At 42.0% G+C, this 17,346-nt stretch overlaps 1 protein-coding gene across 1 annotated transcript in view; it reads right to left on the bottom strand.

Moving 5' to 3' along the window:
• LOC148520013 (uncharacterized) overlaps nt 1-16,943 on the bottom strand; it is a 36,898-nt gene extending 19,955 nt beyond the window's left edge. Inside the window, exons 1-9 of the mRNA XM_088475784.1 lie at nt 16,774-16,943; nt 12,118-12,296; nt 9,981-10,186; nt 7,909-8,046; nt 5,515-5,698; nt 4,186-4,276; nt 2,143-2,241; nt 1,876-1,966; nt 631-831 (exon numbers count right to left, since the gene is read on the bottom strand). Coding sequence (XP_088331910.1) covers nt 631-831; nt 1,876-1,966; nt 2,143-2,241; nt 4,186-4,276; nt 5,515-5,698; nt 7,909-8,046; nt 9,981-10,186; nt 12,118-12,296; nt 16,774-16,876 — 1,292 coding nt within the window. The 5' untranslated portion in view covers nt 16,877-16,943. The remainder of the gene's footprint in view (nt 1-630; nt 832-1,875; nt 1,967-2,142; nt 2,242-4,185; nt 4,277-5,514; nt 5,699-7,908; nt 8,047-9,980; nt 10,187-12,117; nt 12,297-16,773) is intronic.
• Nucleotides 16,944-17,346: the final 403 nt, after the last annotated feature.

The following is a 17,346-nucleotide window of genomic DNA, read 5'->3' as shown; positions in this document are numbered from 1 at the left end:
ACGACTAGTGTAGTGTAGTTGTAGTGTGTGCGGGCAGCAGAGTAAGGTTAGGGTTAGTGTAGTGTAGTATGTGCCGGCAGCGGGAGCAGGGTTAGGGGTAGAGTAGTGTAGTGTAGTGTCCAGGGAACGGGTGCAGAGTAAGGTTAGGGTTAGTGTAGTGTAGTTGTAGTGTGTGCGGGCAGCAGAGTAAGGTTAGGGTTAGTGTAGTGTAGTTGTAGTGTGTGCGGGCAGCAGAGTAAGGTTAGGGTTAGTGTAGTGTAGTGTAGTATGTGCCGGCAGCGGGAGCAGGGTTAGGGGTAGAGTAGTGTAGTGTAGTGTGCAGGGAACGGGTGCAGAGTAAAGACGTGTAGAATGTGCTAAATTAGTCATTAGGGGGTTGTCCAAAGGGTTCCAGTGCAGTTGCAGACAATTTTTCCTTAAAATAAGGATTTTAAGAAAAATTGGACGTGCTCTGGAGGCGCTCAAAAAAACTTGAGCGCGCAATTAAAAATCAAAACCCTGCACCCAATTGAATAACAAAAATCTTACACCTGTGAGAAAAACCCTGCAGGTGGTAGAGTTTTGGAAAACACGCACCTAAAACTGTAATTGGCATCTGGCATCATAAGACAACAGAGATCTTACTCTTACTTTGTATAGCCACAGCATTTTGTCCGGATGCTACTTGTTCTCTGATTATTGAGTATTATGCCCTTTCTCAAGATCCCAGCAGTTCTAGGTCTTTGAAGCCTTGATTGGGGTCTCTTACTCTGGTCCCTCATTTGTTTCTGCTGCAGGCAGCGCAACCCTCTCCTCTCTGGTCTGGTGTCATCCATGTTGTATGATTCCTTGCTTTAAATAGACAGTTTCAATGTTAGACTCAAATCATATACAAAATATAATGTTTTCAGGGACTATAAGTGCTCCATTTATTATACAGTATATCATCTAAAATATAAATCACACATAGATATATTAAACATTTATGTAACAACATTCTTTGCTACTGTAAATAATTTTATGAGCGTTTATTGTTTATCCAATATTTATAGCATTTTTATATATATTTTTACAATTTACTGGAAGCCCAAGTTAGTATTGCTTATCTGTACCAATGATATTTTCTTTGTAATTTGCTATGCTAAATTATTTTCTTATTGCTGCAATAACCAGTGATAGAATAGTTATTGCCACATAATTGTTAAATAGTGTGATAAACTATCTACACATGTCATGTAATGGGGAACGTGGACCAAGTTGCAGCCTGTAAGAGCTAACCAACTTCCTCTGTTGGTCGAAATGTAACAAAAATATTTAGTGCTACTGGCGCATACTTGTAGAGGATCGGAGAAGTATAGAGAAGTAAAATAGGGAGATGAATAAATAGAAAAAAGATGGAGTCCACTGTATGTAGTACAATGTGTTTAATGACAATGTAAAATTGATAATATAAAAGAAAAGGCAACACTAGTCTTTACACAAGATAATGTGTAAAATCTACACCAAAAGAATCACATGTAGTACTTAAGATGCAAATCGCTACATTTATTTATTTATTTTATTTATTAACAGTTTCTTATATAGCGCAGCATATTCCGTTGCGCTTTACAATTGGAAACATTGATAGAACAAAACAGGGTAATAACAGACAGACATAGAGGTAAGAGGGCCCTGCTTGCAAGCTTACAATCTATAGGGAAATAGGCATTGATACACAAGGATAGGTGCTATATATTGCAATTTGGTCCGGCCAGAATGCTACATCCAACATTTGCATCTTAAGTACTACATGTGATTCTTTCGGTGTAGATTTTACACATTATAAGTGAAAATCAGTATATATATATATATATAAAAAAATATATATTTTCACTGAACATTTCCACAGAATTATACCTGTAAGTAAAGGTGGACAAATCATTTCTTTTCCACTTGTCCAAAATGCCACTGCTGTCACCAGTGAAAAGTAAGAGCAATTTCTTTGCAGCTGAAAAATAATTTATAAACAATGTATAAAAATAAAGTGGAACGACCTATGGCACAAATACTGATGTAGAACTATAAATCATAGCATAAGCATACTTTTAATTGTATGCAGCCACGGAGCCACAGGATGTCTACACCTGATTCAAATAGTCTGGATTGGAACTGATGCCCACTTACTGTATGAGAGACACTCCACGGGGTGCTTAGTGTGCAATACAGTAACGCAAGCCATCTTCTGATACTTCCACACAATCGCCTGATTGCTCTTTGTGGATCCTTAAAATAGCAAAAATAGTTTATAATCTCCAGCGTTCTTCTTCTATACTTACTTATTTATTTTTGTTTATTTGTCGAGGTAAATGATAAGACCTTCTGTCATCTTTTTGAGCTCAAACATGTCTAATGGGACCCAAAGATCTGCAATGTATTGCCCCAATTCCTTGTTCCGCTGATGCTGGGAATCAGGGAAATTCAACATGTTGGAAATCCTCGATTCACTGTTCCTGATCATAAAATGATTGGGATCGTCGAGTTGGAGATTTTTTAGCATGCTGTTTTTCCCTGATCCACCGATGGATCAATTTCGTCTGACTACAGTTTTTGATCGCCAATTGGTGGATCGGATCAGCATCAGCAGAAAGGGGAATTGGGCCGTAGATGTATGGCCTACATAAGCCTACTGTCACTAGCACTACAACAGATACGCTATGGCACACAGATAGGCCTATTATTAGATGTGCATCTATACTGATTCCTATATCATGTGTTCTTCATTCAGTGATTTGTGCATTGACCATTGCAGTGATATTCAGCTTTGCATTTATCCACCAATACAATAGGCTCAACTTTACCACTTTGTCTACTTAAGTAGCAATGTTGCTGCCGGGGATGTGCTGTTCCAGTATGGCACATTATGGCCATTGCATTGAAGTCTGTTGTCTCCCTAATGGGTAAATCGGTGTATGCACTCTCGCATTACGTGCATGGAAAAAATATTTGACAGTTGTGCGTATTTTGCAGTTCGCCTGCCCCCTATCTGTATGCTCTGTTTGATACTAGTCATCATTATCATCTGTACACACTTGCACCAGCCTATACTAGGTGCAAAGATATGCCTAGAACTAGGCTTATTTATGCTTACGTCCATCTCTACTATGGCCGGCAGTTGGACCAAAACACATACAATGAACGTTAGCTACATGAGAACAACCCATTACAGCCCAGTTACCTCTCTTCACTCATATATGCAACTGAAAAGTGTTTGACTCTGCATTGTCCATAGCTGCATGCACACAGTACAGGATCATGCCAAGTACCAAAACACGCAAGATACACTCTGCAAACATACATATGTTCAACTCAGCATCAACCTCATAACACTTACATGTTATGCGTGCACATGGATAACTACCATATAAACTGACACCCCAAACATATATTTGTATATATACATATCCCTTGCAATCATTAATAATACAGTATAAAGAGAAGATTTGCAAATTGATGTTTTCTGATGGAAAAAAGGTTCTAGTCTATTTACTTGTGAGTTGGAGACCTGTTTTCTCCTGTTTAATAATATTGAAGTATGAGCTATCACATCTCCTTTTTCCTGCAGTATCATTTTATATGTAGCACTAGGCAGTTCCAAAAAAGCTTTTGAATCCAAAGTTCTATAGAAAAACTGATCCAAATAAAGAAAACTTCAACCATAATTAAAACCTTGAATGAAGTGACATATATATTCCCAGTCTGGTGGGTCATGCCATACCTCTAATAATGGTACAAGCAGTACCGGAGAGGCTTCTTCTGAAACTGCTAGCATCAGTGCCATGGTCTGTCACCTGTAAGCTTCCCAAACTACTAGAGGTGTTGTTGAAGCCCCTCTAACTAGCTTCCTATTCATCTAAATGGGAAGTTCAATGGCGAGGGAGCTTAACAACACCCTTAGCTGTTTGGGGAGCTTAGAGGAGCATGACACAGCGAAGGAACATTGACACTGCTGGTAGGACTGTATGAATAGCCTGTCTTGAGTTCTTCTTAGGAGGATATGAGGCATCACGAAACATGCCAGGGCACAGAGGCACATACATGTAAATTATATTTTCTACTTATCTAATTTTTCTTTAATTTGTGCTGTTAGTTGGGGAATGTGAATATCTCCCAAATGAATAAAAGTGAATGTAATGCACTTGTGTCAGTCCTGGTTATTTACTAGCTCACCGATCACGTGACTTGTGTCAGGGAGACATATCAGTTGTTTTATTTGGGGACTGTCCTCTTGGCTTTGGAAAGTATCAACAAAGTCAGAAATCTGTGAGAAAAAACACATTGATACATAATGAAGTAATTAACTAACATTAAATTAATTAATTGAATTACTAACATTTACTTATAAAGAGCCAGCTTTACAGCCATACAAACAGACAAACATTAACTTAAATATTATGAAAGCTGATACTTACCTACAACTTAATACCAAGCATATAAATCAGGGGTCAGGGAACTTTTTTATCTTTTACCCCAAAATATATTTAGATACGCCGACGTTACCCCCTTGATTTGAAAGGAAGTAAATCATATAGTAGTGCCCCCATATAATGCCCCTGTAGTAGTGCCCCGATATAGTGCCCCTGTAGTAGTGCCCCCATATAATGCCCCTGTAGTGCCGCTTGTACAAAAAAAACACTTACCTTAATCCCCGATCCTGCATCCGCCGCGGTCCTGTCCGCCCGGCTGCTCCTCGGAACTTTGGGAGAGACGTCATGACGTTGCAGGACAGCCGGGCATGCATATGAATCATTCTATATTATAGAATGATTCATATGCATGCCCGGCTGTCCGTCCATTACCCCCAGGAATTTCATTTTTACCCCATGTGGGGTAATTTACCCCTGCTCCCTGACCACTGATATAAATTAAAATGTTTTAAAAATAAATATAATAACTGTGTATTTTGAATATATTAAAAACTTCAAACAATTTGAATATGTTCCAGTGCTTCTTAAAAGTTATTTTATCTTAGCTAAAATACCTCTCTTCCACCCACTAGATCTCACCCTTGTCTTGGTCACTAATGGTCGTTCTCAAAAGAAGGATGGCCAAAACGGGGGAAGTGGAGGATCTAGACTCTGGAACACAACAGCTACAGATGTGTCCACATACAAATCACGCCAAATAACACATTTGGTTCGCCATGGACTTCAAAACTTGCTGTAGCTGCGCCATGTGTTCCCCAGAGACTTCAAAAAATGCATTTTATTTGCATAACTTATGCGACAGAAGTACAATACAAGGGTACACTTACTACTGGCATATAATGTCTTCTGTGTGTGACAAAGTCGCTAATCTGGGTGAAAAAGGCAAAAGACAGATTTCTGATACTGGAGACTGCACCATGCCTTGCGCCGTGTATTTAGTCCTATTCAGTTAATATACTAACAGTATCTAACATTTTCTGTCATTTATTGAGGACCTGGGGTAATCACTCTACTTCATTTTTTTTGTTATAGCGATATTTGGCAAAAAGGAAACAGGAAAAAGGAAACTTACAACATCTCCAGATCGCGGATCCAGAACTAGTGGTTGGTTATTACCACTCGTAATCCACACTGTTTTCACTGATGCCACATAACACATCCCAGTGATTTCACCAGTGAACTGTCGGAGCCTCTGGATTAGCTGCCCATCCTGGGACCAAACACCAACCGTTCGATCAAAGGATCCTGTCAAAAACCTGACATAATTTAAAAGGCTTTAAGCAGATTTGCTGGATTGATTTACACATATTGGATAGAGGTTGACATATGAGCTCTAAATACATACTTATTGACTCTGTGGTTAAATGCAATTGGGATATATGTGTATATCCTATTTTATTTATATTGTCCGCTAGGATCTATTTATTGGTCATCATTTTTATGATTATTGAAAAATTTTAATGTTAATGCTTAGTATAATAAATTACATTTAACTAATTTATGTGTTTGTTGGCGTTAACTTTAAACGCGCACCCAGTGTTATTATAATTCTATATTGATGAGTTTCAAGGTACATACTAGTAGAAATGATGATGCTTGGAGGAATAGAATAAACTTACAGTATTAAAGATGCGCCATTTGTAGATATCACATTTTGTTTTCAAATTTAAATAAACATGGTTAATTTCCAGAATATACAGCATAACCGGGGCCTATTTTATATTAAACATTGCTTACATCTCCCAACTAGATTGTTGCAACCCTCAGCTAAATCATCAACCCATCTCTAATACGGCACCACTTTATTTAATTCTGATTGCAGCTGCTAGATTCATTACTTATTGTTTTATCAATGCTGTGACCATTTGGCTATCATTGCACTGGCTGCATATGTTCTCCAGAATTCTATTTATAATTTATATTCTTAAGGTGGCCACACACATGGCGATCTGCACACGATCAGCCGATGTGTACGATTTGTGTATGATTTTCCTTGAAACTCTCCCCGGCAGCTCTGCACACGATCTAAACACGATCTGCACACAATTTGGTGTTCAATCTTCAAACGATCTCTCCTGCATCCAGACTTTCACAGTGCATCGTGTCCTAGATTGTCATATCTGCCCTACTGCACGGGAGATCTGAAGATGCGATGTGCGACCAGCAGGGCCGCGCATTGCATCGTGATCGTGAGTGGGGACTCATGATTTACTCAGGATTTGGCCATATTTGACACGATCTGTCATTCCAATGTGTCGGAATCGGCCAGATCGGGTAAAAAATCGCCATGTGTGTGGCCAGCATTACCTTCAGTCCTCAATAATCCTGAACCTGCCCATATATATGTTTCCATATCTCTCCCTACAAAAACCTATGTATTTTTTCTTCCTTCATTATCACCTTCATTTACAGTCTCAAAGACGTTATCATGCAGTAGCTATGCTCTTACATGCTCTTCCTTCCTCAGATTGTTCCTTAACCTTTAACACATTAAACATCACCTGAATACACCCATGTACGGAAATTGTAAATATTTCTTGGTACTCTTTTCTAATCTAACTGTAACCTCGCTCCCTGCCTATTCCCCCAGCACTATGCCTACACATCTTTGCTCTATTCCACAATCTCTTACAATCCAGCTGTGTCAACTGCTCCCAAAGTACACTACTGATATTTATATATTGCTATCAGTGTATGTATAAAACCCAACAACCCAATGTGGATATATATTTAGTCAATATTTGGGGTTGAAGAGAAATAGAGCATGTTGCATTGGTAAATACAAGCATGGTTTGGATGGCTTTAGGGGCCAGAAGCAGATGATACTTATCACCGGAGCAATTCAGCATTGCTCTGGTGCAGGGATAGCTGCTCCAAAAAGCAGCTGTCCCTATGGTTATTAATACTGCTACAGTAGCAGCGTTACTTAGCAGTCCCTGTTGCTGGCTTCTGCACATGGTACAAACATAAAGCTTGCGTTTATGACACAGAAATGTAACTAGGCATTCCCTTACTCACCCATCTAGGGAGATCACATATAGGAGCCACAAGGATGTCACTGACTTTTTACTGCTTGAGGAAACCGCTAGGAGACGTGAAATGCATTCAGTTTTACCTATCAGCGAGAAACATTTTATCTTATTCTTAGGTTTTATTTTATGTTTTGTCTATATTATTTTATGCCTATATGTTATTTTTTGTCTAGATTATTTTATGCCTATGTTATTTTTGATGCTGTATGATTTTTTAGAAACTTTATACCTAGCTGCATACTGATGACTGTCTGTTACAGTGAAAACTACATAGACATATTCAACTTCAGTTTCGTGGGTGAGGATAAATGCATATGGATATAAAATTATGATTACTTTCTGAAGCTCAGGAACTGATGTGTACCAGGAACAGTCTTTTTTTTATATATTTTAACTCAAACCTGTGTATGACTTTTTCCTAATGGTGCTCTTACCTTGTGCTCTCGCGCTCCCGAACAAGGAGAAGGTGAGTGATTCCTGCGTCGTGGGCATGTGAGTTACAGTGCACAGCTCTGAGGCAGGTTTTTTCTGGGGTCTGGTAGGTGTCAAATATCAAAAACTTTCTGTCATACCTGAATGAGAGAGAAAGTAAAGTCTTAAACATAGAAATAGCAAACCTAACAACTAAATTTACATGATAAAAAGCAAATATACTATTTAAAAATCCAGTATTTGGATCTTTAAAATTTGCGGGAGGCATTGCTTTCAGGAGAATGCAAAACATTCAGTTATTCTCTACAGTGCTCTTTTTCTATGAAAACATGTGGCGGTACTCACCAAGTTACATGTTGATACAAGATTTTTAGTAGCTTCCAGGAGGAAATGTATCAAGTCTTGAAAAGAGATAAAGTGAAAAAGCTGCCTAAAGTAACCAATCAGCTTCTGTCACTTATCACTGAACTAGTGTATTTGTGTGCCTCATAAGTTTTATGCTCAGCAGGAGTCTGCAGAAGTGATAATGAAGTCAGAAACCAGGAGAAACAGCCAAAGCCTAAATCACCTGTAAGGCAACAGAAAACTATTGTGTTTAATAATGATCTAACAATAATAATATAAATAGAGGAACACTGTAATGTATTACATACCCAGAAGCTATCCCTCTGGTATTTGTCCCACCTCAAGCTTATTATAGAGGGATGACTGACTGAGAATAAAGGCATCATGGCACGATCCAGGATAGCAAACTACAACACTCCTTATTTTTTGTTTCACATCACACACCACCTGCACATTTGTAGAAAAAGCATGGTGCCTATTAAGGTATATTACTGACCTAGTCTTAGGTGGTCTCAATCCAGTGTGTGTGCAGTCTTTTTATCTCCCAGGAAAACTGGCATGCCTGCAAGACTATAAATAACTACCCTGATTTCGTGTCCAGTGACTAAGGCTGGGGAAGCAGATAAGTGGAGATGAGGGTCTTCAGGGCTGTCAATAACTGGGTTAGATAGCAGAAGAAAATGGCTTGAGAATTGTCTACTACTGTACCTGTGACTGACTGGAATGACCCAGTTGAAAAAGAATGCAGAGCAGACAGCAGCTTGTGCAGGCCTGATAAGGCACCTGGCAGTGCAGTGTCTGACTCAAGCTGAAATTTGACATGGTCATACAGGTTCATTTAGTTGTTACGATTGAGGCCGAACATCTGCATGACCTCGCCATGAAGGCCTTCTGCCGTATTTCCTACAGTCACATTGCTGCAGGTGATTTTGGGGTCTATGTACTAAGCCTTGGAGAGAGACAAGGTACCAACCAATCAGCTCCTAACTGTCACTTTACAGGCTGTGTTTGAAAAGTGACAGTTTTCTCCAACGCTTAGTACATATACCTGTTAGTCCTTTTTTATTTGAATCATGATTAAGGCCGAATAGATTGGAGGCCTTTTCAGATACAATCCTGCCACTAGTAGTCGATTTTATTCTACTGTTGTCTTGTGAATTTTCTGCGGTTTCTATTGGTTTTAGTAACACGGTGCTCAGTAATTCCGGAATTTTTATTGCTGTCTACAGAAAGTATTTGATGTTTGCTTCGGTGGTCTAACGCCATCTAAAGTCACCTTTTTTCATGCAATTTTCCATCGAAAATTGATGGAAAATTGCAGAAACCATACAGAAACAATGCTTACTAAATTTACCCCAAGACATGATACATCTTTCTCATGCAGTGTTATTGAGACATTTTAAAATATGTGGAGAACAGCTTCAATAGAATGAGAGCACGTGTATTTATAAAATGTTTGTCAAGCTACAATAGTAGTAATAAATTTAGCTGGACATACAAATTGACTGTTCGCCTTAATGTATACTTGTTGGGCGCTTACAATGGAGGTAGCCATTTTATGGACTGAACCAGAACTCATCCTTTCAGTTTAGTAGTGAAGTCAATAGTTCCTAGTGAATTAATAGGCTTGGGTTTTCATGAATATTGAATCAGACTATCAACTAGGTACATACTCTGTAAGTGAAAAGTGTACATTAAAGATTTTTCTAGAAGTAAATTTTTTACAGACCCAACAGTGTAGATCTGGCTGTCTAGGGACATGACACATGACACAATGTCGGTATGTTGATGATCAGAAAAGCTCTTGCTCAGATTGATCACATGTCCGCAGGTTTTCTCCTCATCCAGAGGGTATACAGAAATGTGCTTCTTGAACCCACACACCAACAGATGGCGTCGGAGATTTATTGCAATACTGAAGACAGGGCTTCCCAGCTGAAGGTCAGAAAGAAAATAAACATGTTATCTACCAACATGACAAAATTACCTTGTACAAGATTGTGGTTTTAATTTTCACTCTATGGGGTAAATTTACTAAAGTGAGAGTTTTTAGAAGTGGAGATGTTGCCCATAGCAACCAATCAGATTCTACTTAACATTTCACTAGCACCTTCTAGAAGATAATAGCTAGAATATGATTGGTTGCTATGGGCAACATCTCCACTTCTCAAAAATTCTCACTTTAGTAAATTTACCCCCGTGTGCGCTCAATATAGAAATGAGGCATCCATAAGAATCATTGGGGGAGATGTATTATAGCGGCGCCTAACGTGCCGCTATATCGCTTCCTGCTTCACCTCTTTACCGAGGCGAAGCAGGAAGCACTAACGATGAGATGTATAAACATCTCATCGGCCGGAGCTGGCGAGTGTTAACTCCCCCCTTCGGCGGTCCCCGCTAGAGACCACAGTGCACCAGCCTAGTGCTGATGCGCTGTGTCTCAGTCCCGGCCGGCTCCACTGATCGACAGCTGCAGCGGATGGAAAGGTCAGACGATCTGACTGTTCATACATAGCCCAGGCTATCGGCGCTGCTATCTAGTAGCGCCCCTGTCATTTACCGCCAAACCCCCTGATCACACATCGGAAAGAAGCGGTATCAGCACACATAAACGTGCGCTGACACCGCTTTGGCGGTTCATACATCTCCCCCATTGATCCCAATGGCAAAAGACACTATAAGAGATGGAATTGCTTTGAGGATTTCAGAGCTTGATATAGTGATTGAATTGCTAAACTGCAATGCGCATGTGTCAAGATACATTCCTGTAGTCGCTTGCAGCGACTTTTTACTTGCAGTGTGATTGACAGTCAGGGAGGGTATGTGGAACGTAACACGCATGGTAAAGAATGTAGGCATGTTGCAAACATTTTTGGGGCGTGTCACAAACTGTGACTGCGATCCCGTACTTAGTGAAAATGGCTCCGGTTTCTCAGTTCCAATGGCCTTTCTCAGCAGCCATGGAATTACTCAGAGCTGCAATAATCGAATGAACTGCGACCGATTCTGCGTCTTTGTATACAGACACTTGGAGAGGCAAAGCTGCATGTGGGCGACTCAATACAAATGCCGGCGGCTGTGACATACTTTCGCACAGCTGCTGCGTACACATGTACGCTAATGCCACTGTTGCTGCATATTGCTGAATCAGGCCCTCAACACAGTTATTTATCAACTGTAAATGAAATATATATATAGCGTATAGCACCGTGTACTCATACAAATATACACATGTTGGTAAAACTGTTCATAGTTTTAAAAGTAGATTTGGGGTTTATAAAGGAATTTTCACTAAAAGATGAATCAGGAAAAATACTTGTGACAAGAGGGTGGTACTTAGCATCATCAATAAAGGCTGGAAGCCCCTCTCTTGGATAGTCAGGACATAGACTCAATGATTTTATAGTGCCCATGTATTTCTACTGAGTATTGTTGTGCGACTATGCCATTGTTCCCCACAAGAGTTAAATGTCATCATCCATGTGTAACAGTGTTTTGTTAAAGTTTGCACAGTAATAAGTTTGGGGCCCTGTCATTTTAATCAACATTATGAAACCATGAGAGTCACAGATGCCTCCACAGAGCTCATCACCATCAAACAGAACTGTTGTAAATGGAACAGTAATATAGTAGGGTGCATGAATATCAAATTGGATTGAAAATATTCTGGGAAAAAGAAATGCAGTCATTCATTTAGTTATAGCTTTTACTTTTACACCTTGAACTTTGCAACTTTATTCCCCCGTCAGCTTACTAATTGGAATTAAGAGAGAGGTTCTCAGCTTCTTATGTAAGAACACTTGTAAATGCATGCACATAAGTCCTCAAGAAATATAATTATATTATGGAGAAATATTCTTATTTACCTTGATCTTATCTAATACCACTGCTCCAGAAGTCCAAGCAATAAGAGTACCATCATTCGAAGATGAGAAAACAAGCTTTGTCTCTGACCAATACAAGAGATTTGTGACCATTCCTAAGTGTTCAGTTGCTGACTGAGACAGATGCCCAGTGTCCAGGTCCCACCATTTTATCACGCCATCTAGAAATTCGGAATCAAGAATGCTAAATTCAACCGAGTTGTATTATTCAACTAAATGCAATATTAAGGGCTTGATCCATTTAGGTGAAGGTTACGGCGCGAGAAAGTGCGTCTGTATGCTGCACTTACGGTACTGCCGGACTCGCACATTTTTGTTCACAGCCCCATAGGACTGCGTACAAAATGTGTGAGTCTAGGGTGAGATGGGGCTATGAGGAGAGCAAATTGCCGTGATTTTGCCGGCGTTTCTAAGCCATTGCAATGGCAATTTGCCCCCTTTGCACCTAATTGGATTGAGCCCTAAATTGTCAGTAGCAAAAAATATTGGGCCTGATACAGAGCTGAATGCTATTCCGATGTTCCCGAAGTTGAGCAATTATAGGTGGTCTGTGAAATGCGCATGCGCTGCAAATGAATTGCGATCACGCACGCTGTGAGGATTCACTCGCAATTGATTGACAGGAATAGACCATTATGTGGGTGGTTACGGGGGGTTCCTGCGAAAATGCAGGTGTGTCAGGGCCATTTCCTAACAGTGTACTAGCCAGCGTCTGCGATCGCGCATGCAGAGACGAACCTCCAGCGTCTCAATTACCACAGCTATTCTGAGTGACCATAGACTTACTCGAGCTGTTGATGTTTTGAAGATCTGCGTACAATGCTGCATATGAGTACGCAGTTGTGGCCATCTACAGGGGCTTCAGTGGATGTCTCAATACACAATCTGCCATCTGTGGCATTAGCATATATTAGCTACTGCAATCCGTGAGAGTATGCAGTTGCGTATGCATTACCGTCCATCTCTGAATCGGTCTCATTGCCAGGCACTATGCCATCAATGGTAGAGAACCATTGGATCTCCAGCATCGATGGCAAAGCCATCAGCCATTGGTGGTTAACTATCGATTGTTGTTATCCATCAATGGACGGTGGCCATTCCTAGGATGACTTGGAAAGCAACACAAAGCCAGTTATATCTGTATAGTATATTTACTGTTTTCACAGATTCCTTTGTATTTTGCTAAAGTCTCTGGTGCTGTTTAAGCTGTACTAACAGGTAACAAGGCTAATACAATGGCTGGCACAGTCCATAGTTACAGTATGTAAGTCCTGCAAAATCTAACCATAATTTTATTCATGTTTAATCTAAACAAAGATGAACAAAGGTGTAATTTAGACCACTGTCATTGTAGTATGCCCTTCTATCTCTGCACAACCTGATTTCCTTTTTCCCCTATTTTTTTTGACACGTGTTAGCTGTATTTAATGCAGTGATAAAACCTCAAATCACTTAAATACAGGGAAAGTGGCTGGGTGTAATAGCTCTTAGGTGTTGGGTAAAGGGGGTGGCAGACATTAAAATGTAGAAAAATTAAGATTGATGAGGTATAATTTCATTTTATATAATGCTGCATTTATCAATACAATTATCTTGTATTTGTTTCAAAAAAACATCTTATTAATATTGGGCCTGATTCAGAGATGTACGCTAACCCGATGATTTTCTACTCTACGTGTGTGCAGAACCTATTCTGCACATGTGCAGAGAGGGTCTTGCGATACTGCACGGAGTCCCCTCAAGTCTCTGCCAGATTGGCAGGCAGAAGCGTTTGGGGGGCTGTGTGGGGGCGACCTGCATTCTCAGAAACGGGGGAGTGTCGCCCCTGTTTTCTGGGATTGCTGAGACCAGCGTCCCTCCTGCCTCAGGAGCCGCCAGGACCTGGTCAGGCTGCTGTAAGCTTCAGTTACTGCAGCCTCACCAAAGGGACAACAATCGCGACCGATGGTGCCACTGTTCCGATGGTGATCCCAGGCTGCAACCTTGGTTGCAGTGCTGGGATCACACAGATGCAGCAAGGAGGTGTCTGTTTCCTAAAGACACCCACCTCCTGCTGCATTTCCATTTGAGGCAGACAGAATTGCACAGCTGCTTGTATGCGGCTCTGCAATTCCATCCATCTCTGAATCAGGTCTATTGTGCTGTTGGAGACCCTGCTACATCCACTAAACAACTCACAGTTTGTGCCTCCATTTTTCTCCTCACATATTCATTAATAAATCCGGAGTCCCTCCGAAAACTCAGATTTCTTATCACTGAAAATTTTTTCAATACAGAATATTCTTGCCTTGAATTTATTCAACTACAGTCGCTGGCACACTGGATCCGAAATGAGGACATACCAGTGATCAGGACAAAGTAAAGTGATTGCATATGAGAACGGACTCCTGCATAGCGAATGCACAGGCACGGTCATCAGACCACACATGTGCTTATTGCCAATACTGTCAATTATTTCAAGCTTAGTACATTTTTTTATATATATATAGCAGCCCCCATGGAACTCTTGTGATTGAAAATGGAGGGACCACATTAGATGTCTCCTATTTCTACTGCAGTCAACCCTTCATATATCATTTGTCTCCCTGCACTGCCTACCAGCTGTCTCCCCTATTCCTCATAGTCCCTGTTCTCCTAGTGCCTCTCGCCCCCCTGTGTCTCCCGGCACTGCCCAGCAGCTGTCTCCCCTCCTCCTCACAGTCCCTGTCCTGACCCCCATGGGTCTCCCTGCACTGCCCGGCAGCTGTCTCCTCTCCTCCTCACAGTCCCTGTCCTTATAGTGCCTCTGACCCCCTTGTGTCTCCCTGCACTGCCCGACAGCTGTCTCCCCTCTTCCTCACTGTCCCTGTCCTTATAGTGCCTCTGACCCCCTTGTGTCTCCCTGCACTGCCCGACAGCTGTCTCCCCTCTTCCTCACTGTCCCTATCCTTATAGTGCCTCTGACCTCCTTGGGTCTCCCTGCACTGCCCGGCAGCTGTCTCCCCTCCTCCGCACAGTCCCTATCCTTATAGTGCCTCTAACCCCTTGTGTCTCCCTGCACTGCCCAGCAGCTGTTTTCCCTCTTCCTCACAGTCCCTGTCCTTATAGTGCCTCTGACCCCCTTGGGTCTCCCTGCACTGCCCGGCAGCTGTCTCCCCTCCTCCTCACAGTCCCTGTCCTTATAGTGCCTCTGACCCCCTTGGGTCTCCCTGCACTGCCCGGCAGCTGTCTCCCCTCCTCCTCACAGTCCCTGTCCTTATAGTGCCTCTGACCCCCTTGGGTCTCCCTGCACTGCCCGGCAGCTGTTTCCCCTCCTCCTCACAGTCCCTGTCCTTATAGTGCCTCTGACCCCCTTGTGTCTCCCTGCACTGCCCGGCAGCTGTCTCCCCTCCTCCTCACAGTCCCTGTCCTTATAGTGCCTCTGACCCCCTTGTGTCTCCCTGCACTGCCCGGCAGCTGTTTCCCCTCCTCCTCACAGTTCCTATCCTTATAGTGCCTCTGACCCCCTTGGGTCTCCCTGTACTGCCCGGCAGTTGTCTCCCCTCCTCCTCACAGTCCCTATCCTTATAGTGCCTCTGACCCCCTTGGGTCTCCCTGCACTGCCCGGCAGTTGTCTCCCCTCCTCCTCACAGTCCCTGTCCTTATAGTGCCTCTGACCCCCTTGTGTCTCCCTGCACTGCCCGGCAGTTGTCTCCCCTCCTCCTCACAGTCCCTATCCTTATAGTGCCTCTGACCCCCTTGTGTCTCCCTGCACTGCCCGGCAGTTGTCTCCCCTCCTCCTCACAGTCCCTATCCTTATAGTGCCTCTGACCCCCTTGTGTCTCCCTGCACTGCCGGCAGCTGTTTCCCCTCTTCCTCACCGTCCCTGTCCTTATACTGCCTCTAACCCCCTTGGGTCTCCCTGCACTGCCCGGCAGCTGTCTCCCCTCTTTTTCACAGTCCCTGTCCTCATAGTGCCTCTGACCCCCTTGTGTCTCCCTGCACTGCCCGGCAGCTGTCTCCACTTCTCCTCACAGTCCCTGTCCTTATAGTGCCTCTCACCCCCTAGGGTCTCCCTGCACTGCCCAGCCAGTTGTCTCCCCTTTTCCTCACAGTCCCTGTCCTCATAGTGCCTCTCACCCTCCTGTGTCTCCCTGTTGTTTTATTTTCCACTGTTTATTATATTCCTCTCTTCACGTTGGGCATACCCCTTTCAGATTAAAATGTCTGTGAGACCGACAGACCAATTATCTGACACGCTGACAACATCCAATATCATTGCCATACACTGTCAGATGCTTTCAGCCTTTCAGATAGTTGAAGTCAGACCACCAATTCAGACACCTGTCAGAATCCCGGCACCAGTATCTCCAACGGTTTGGGGTGCGGGGAGTGAGAGGTTAGGTTTAGGCACCAGGGGTGGAGGTTTGGTTCAGGCACCGTGGAGGGAGGATTGGGATAGGAAGAGGGGGAGGGTTAGGATATCTATCGACAGGTGTCGGTATTCTAACCCTTTTGGAATGATGGCGTCAGGATTTTGACTGCCGGGATCCCGAGCCCTGGTATCCAATACCAATCCCCTATTAATTTGATGATTGTGGGTTCGCATTAATGCTGTTATAGTTTGGCTCCCAACATATTCAGATGCTTCATATAATTACACAGTTAAGGATGTCAGACCTTCAAACCCTGTGAGGAATTCCCGTCTTGCTGAGTGGAATCCAAGAGCTGTTATAGATCTCTGGTGACATTCTCGGACACTGAGATGTTTCTGCATTGCCATGGTGCTATCCCTGCGTGGCTAACATAGGAAATATTTGCTCTGGAATGCCTCAGCATTGGTTCACATTCCTCTGAGTGCTAAATTAGCAAATGACAAAGAGTTCAACTTCAGTCATTGTATAAATATATTAAGAAAACAAGATAAGAAACTTACAATTTTAGCATTCATGCTAAATGTACTATTGCAATTTCTTCTGTTTTTGGGAACAAAAATAATGAATATTCTTTTAATCTAATTAATACATTTATATGTTTTATATTTATAAAATATTTAGAGACCTGTTTAAAAATTGTACCTTATCACATCTGGAACTATGATGTAATAGCCAAATGAGCTGAAATGTTGGGAAGCATGCAATAAGTGAATATACTCTTTAGCGAGATCCCACCATACATTACAAAAATGAGAGAACAGTGTACACTATACCGTTATTTATCTTTTCCTCTAGATGCCTGTGTGATACCCCACTT

The sequence above is a fragment of the Taudactylus pleione genome, unplaced genomic scaffold (assembly GCF_031769625.1).
Source record: "Taudactylus pleione unplaced genomic scaffold, aTauple2 ptg000178l, whole genome shotgun sequence".
NCBI classification, from domain to species: Eukaryota; Metazoa; Chordata; class Amphibia; order Anura; family Myobatrachidae; genus Taudactylus; species Taudactylus pleione.
The sequence above is the reverse complement of the archived record's forward strand: the minus strand, read 5'-3'. Positions and strand labels throughout refer to the sequence as shown.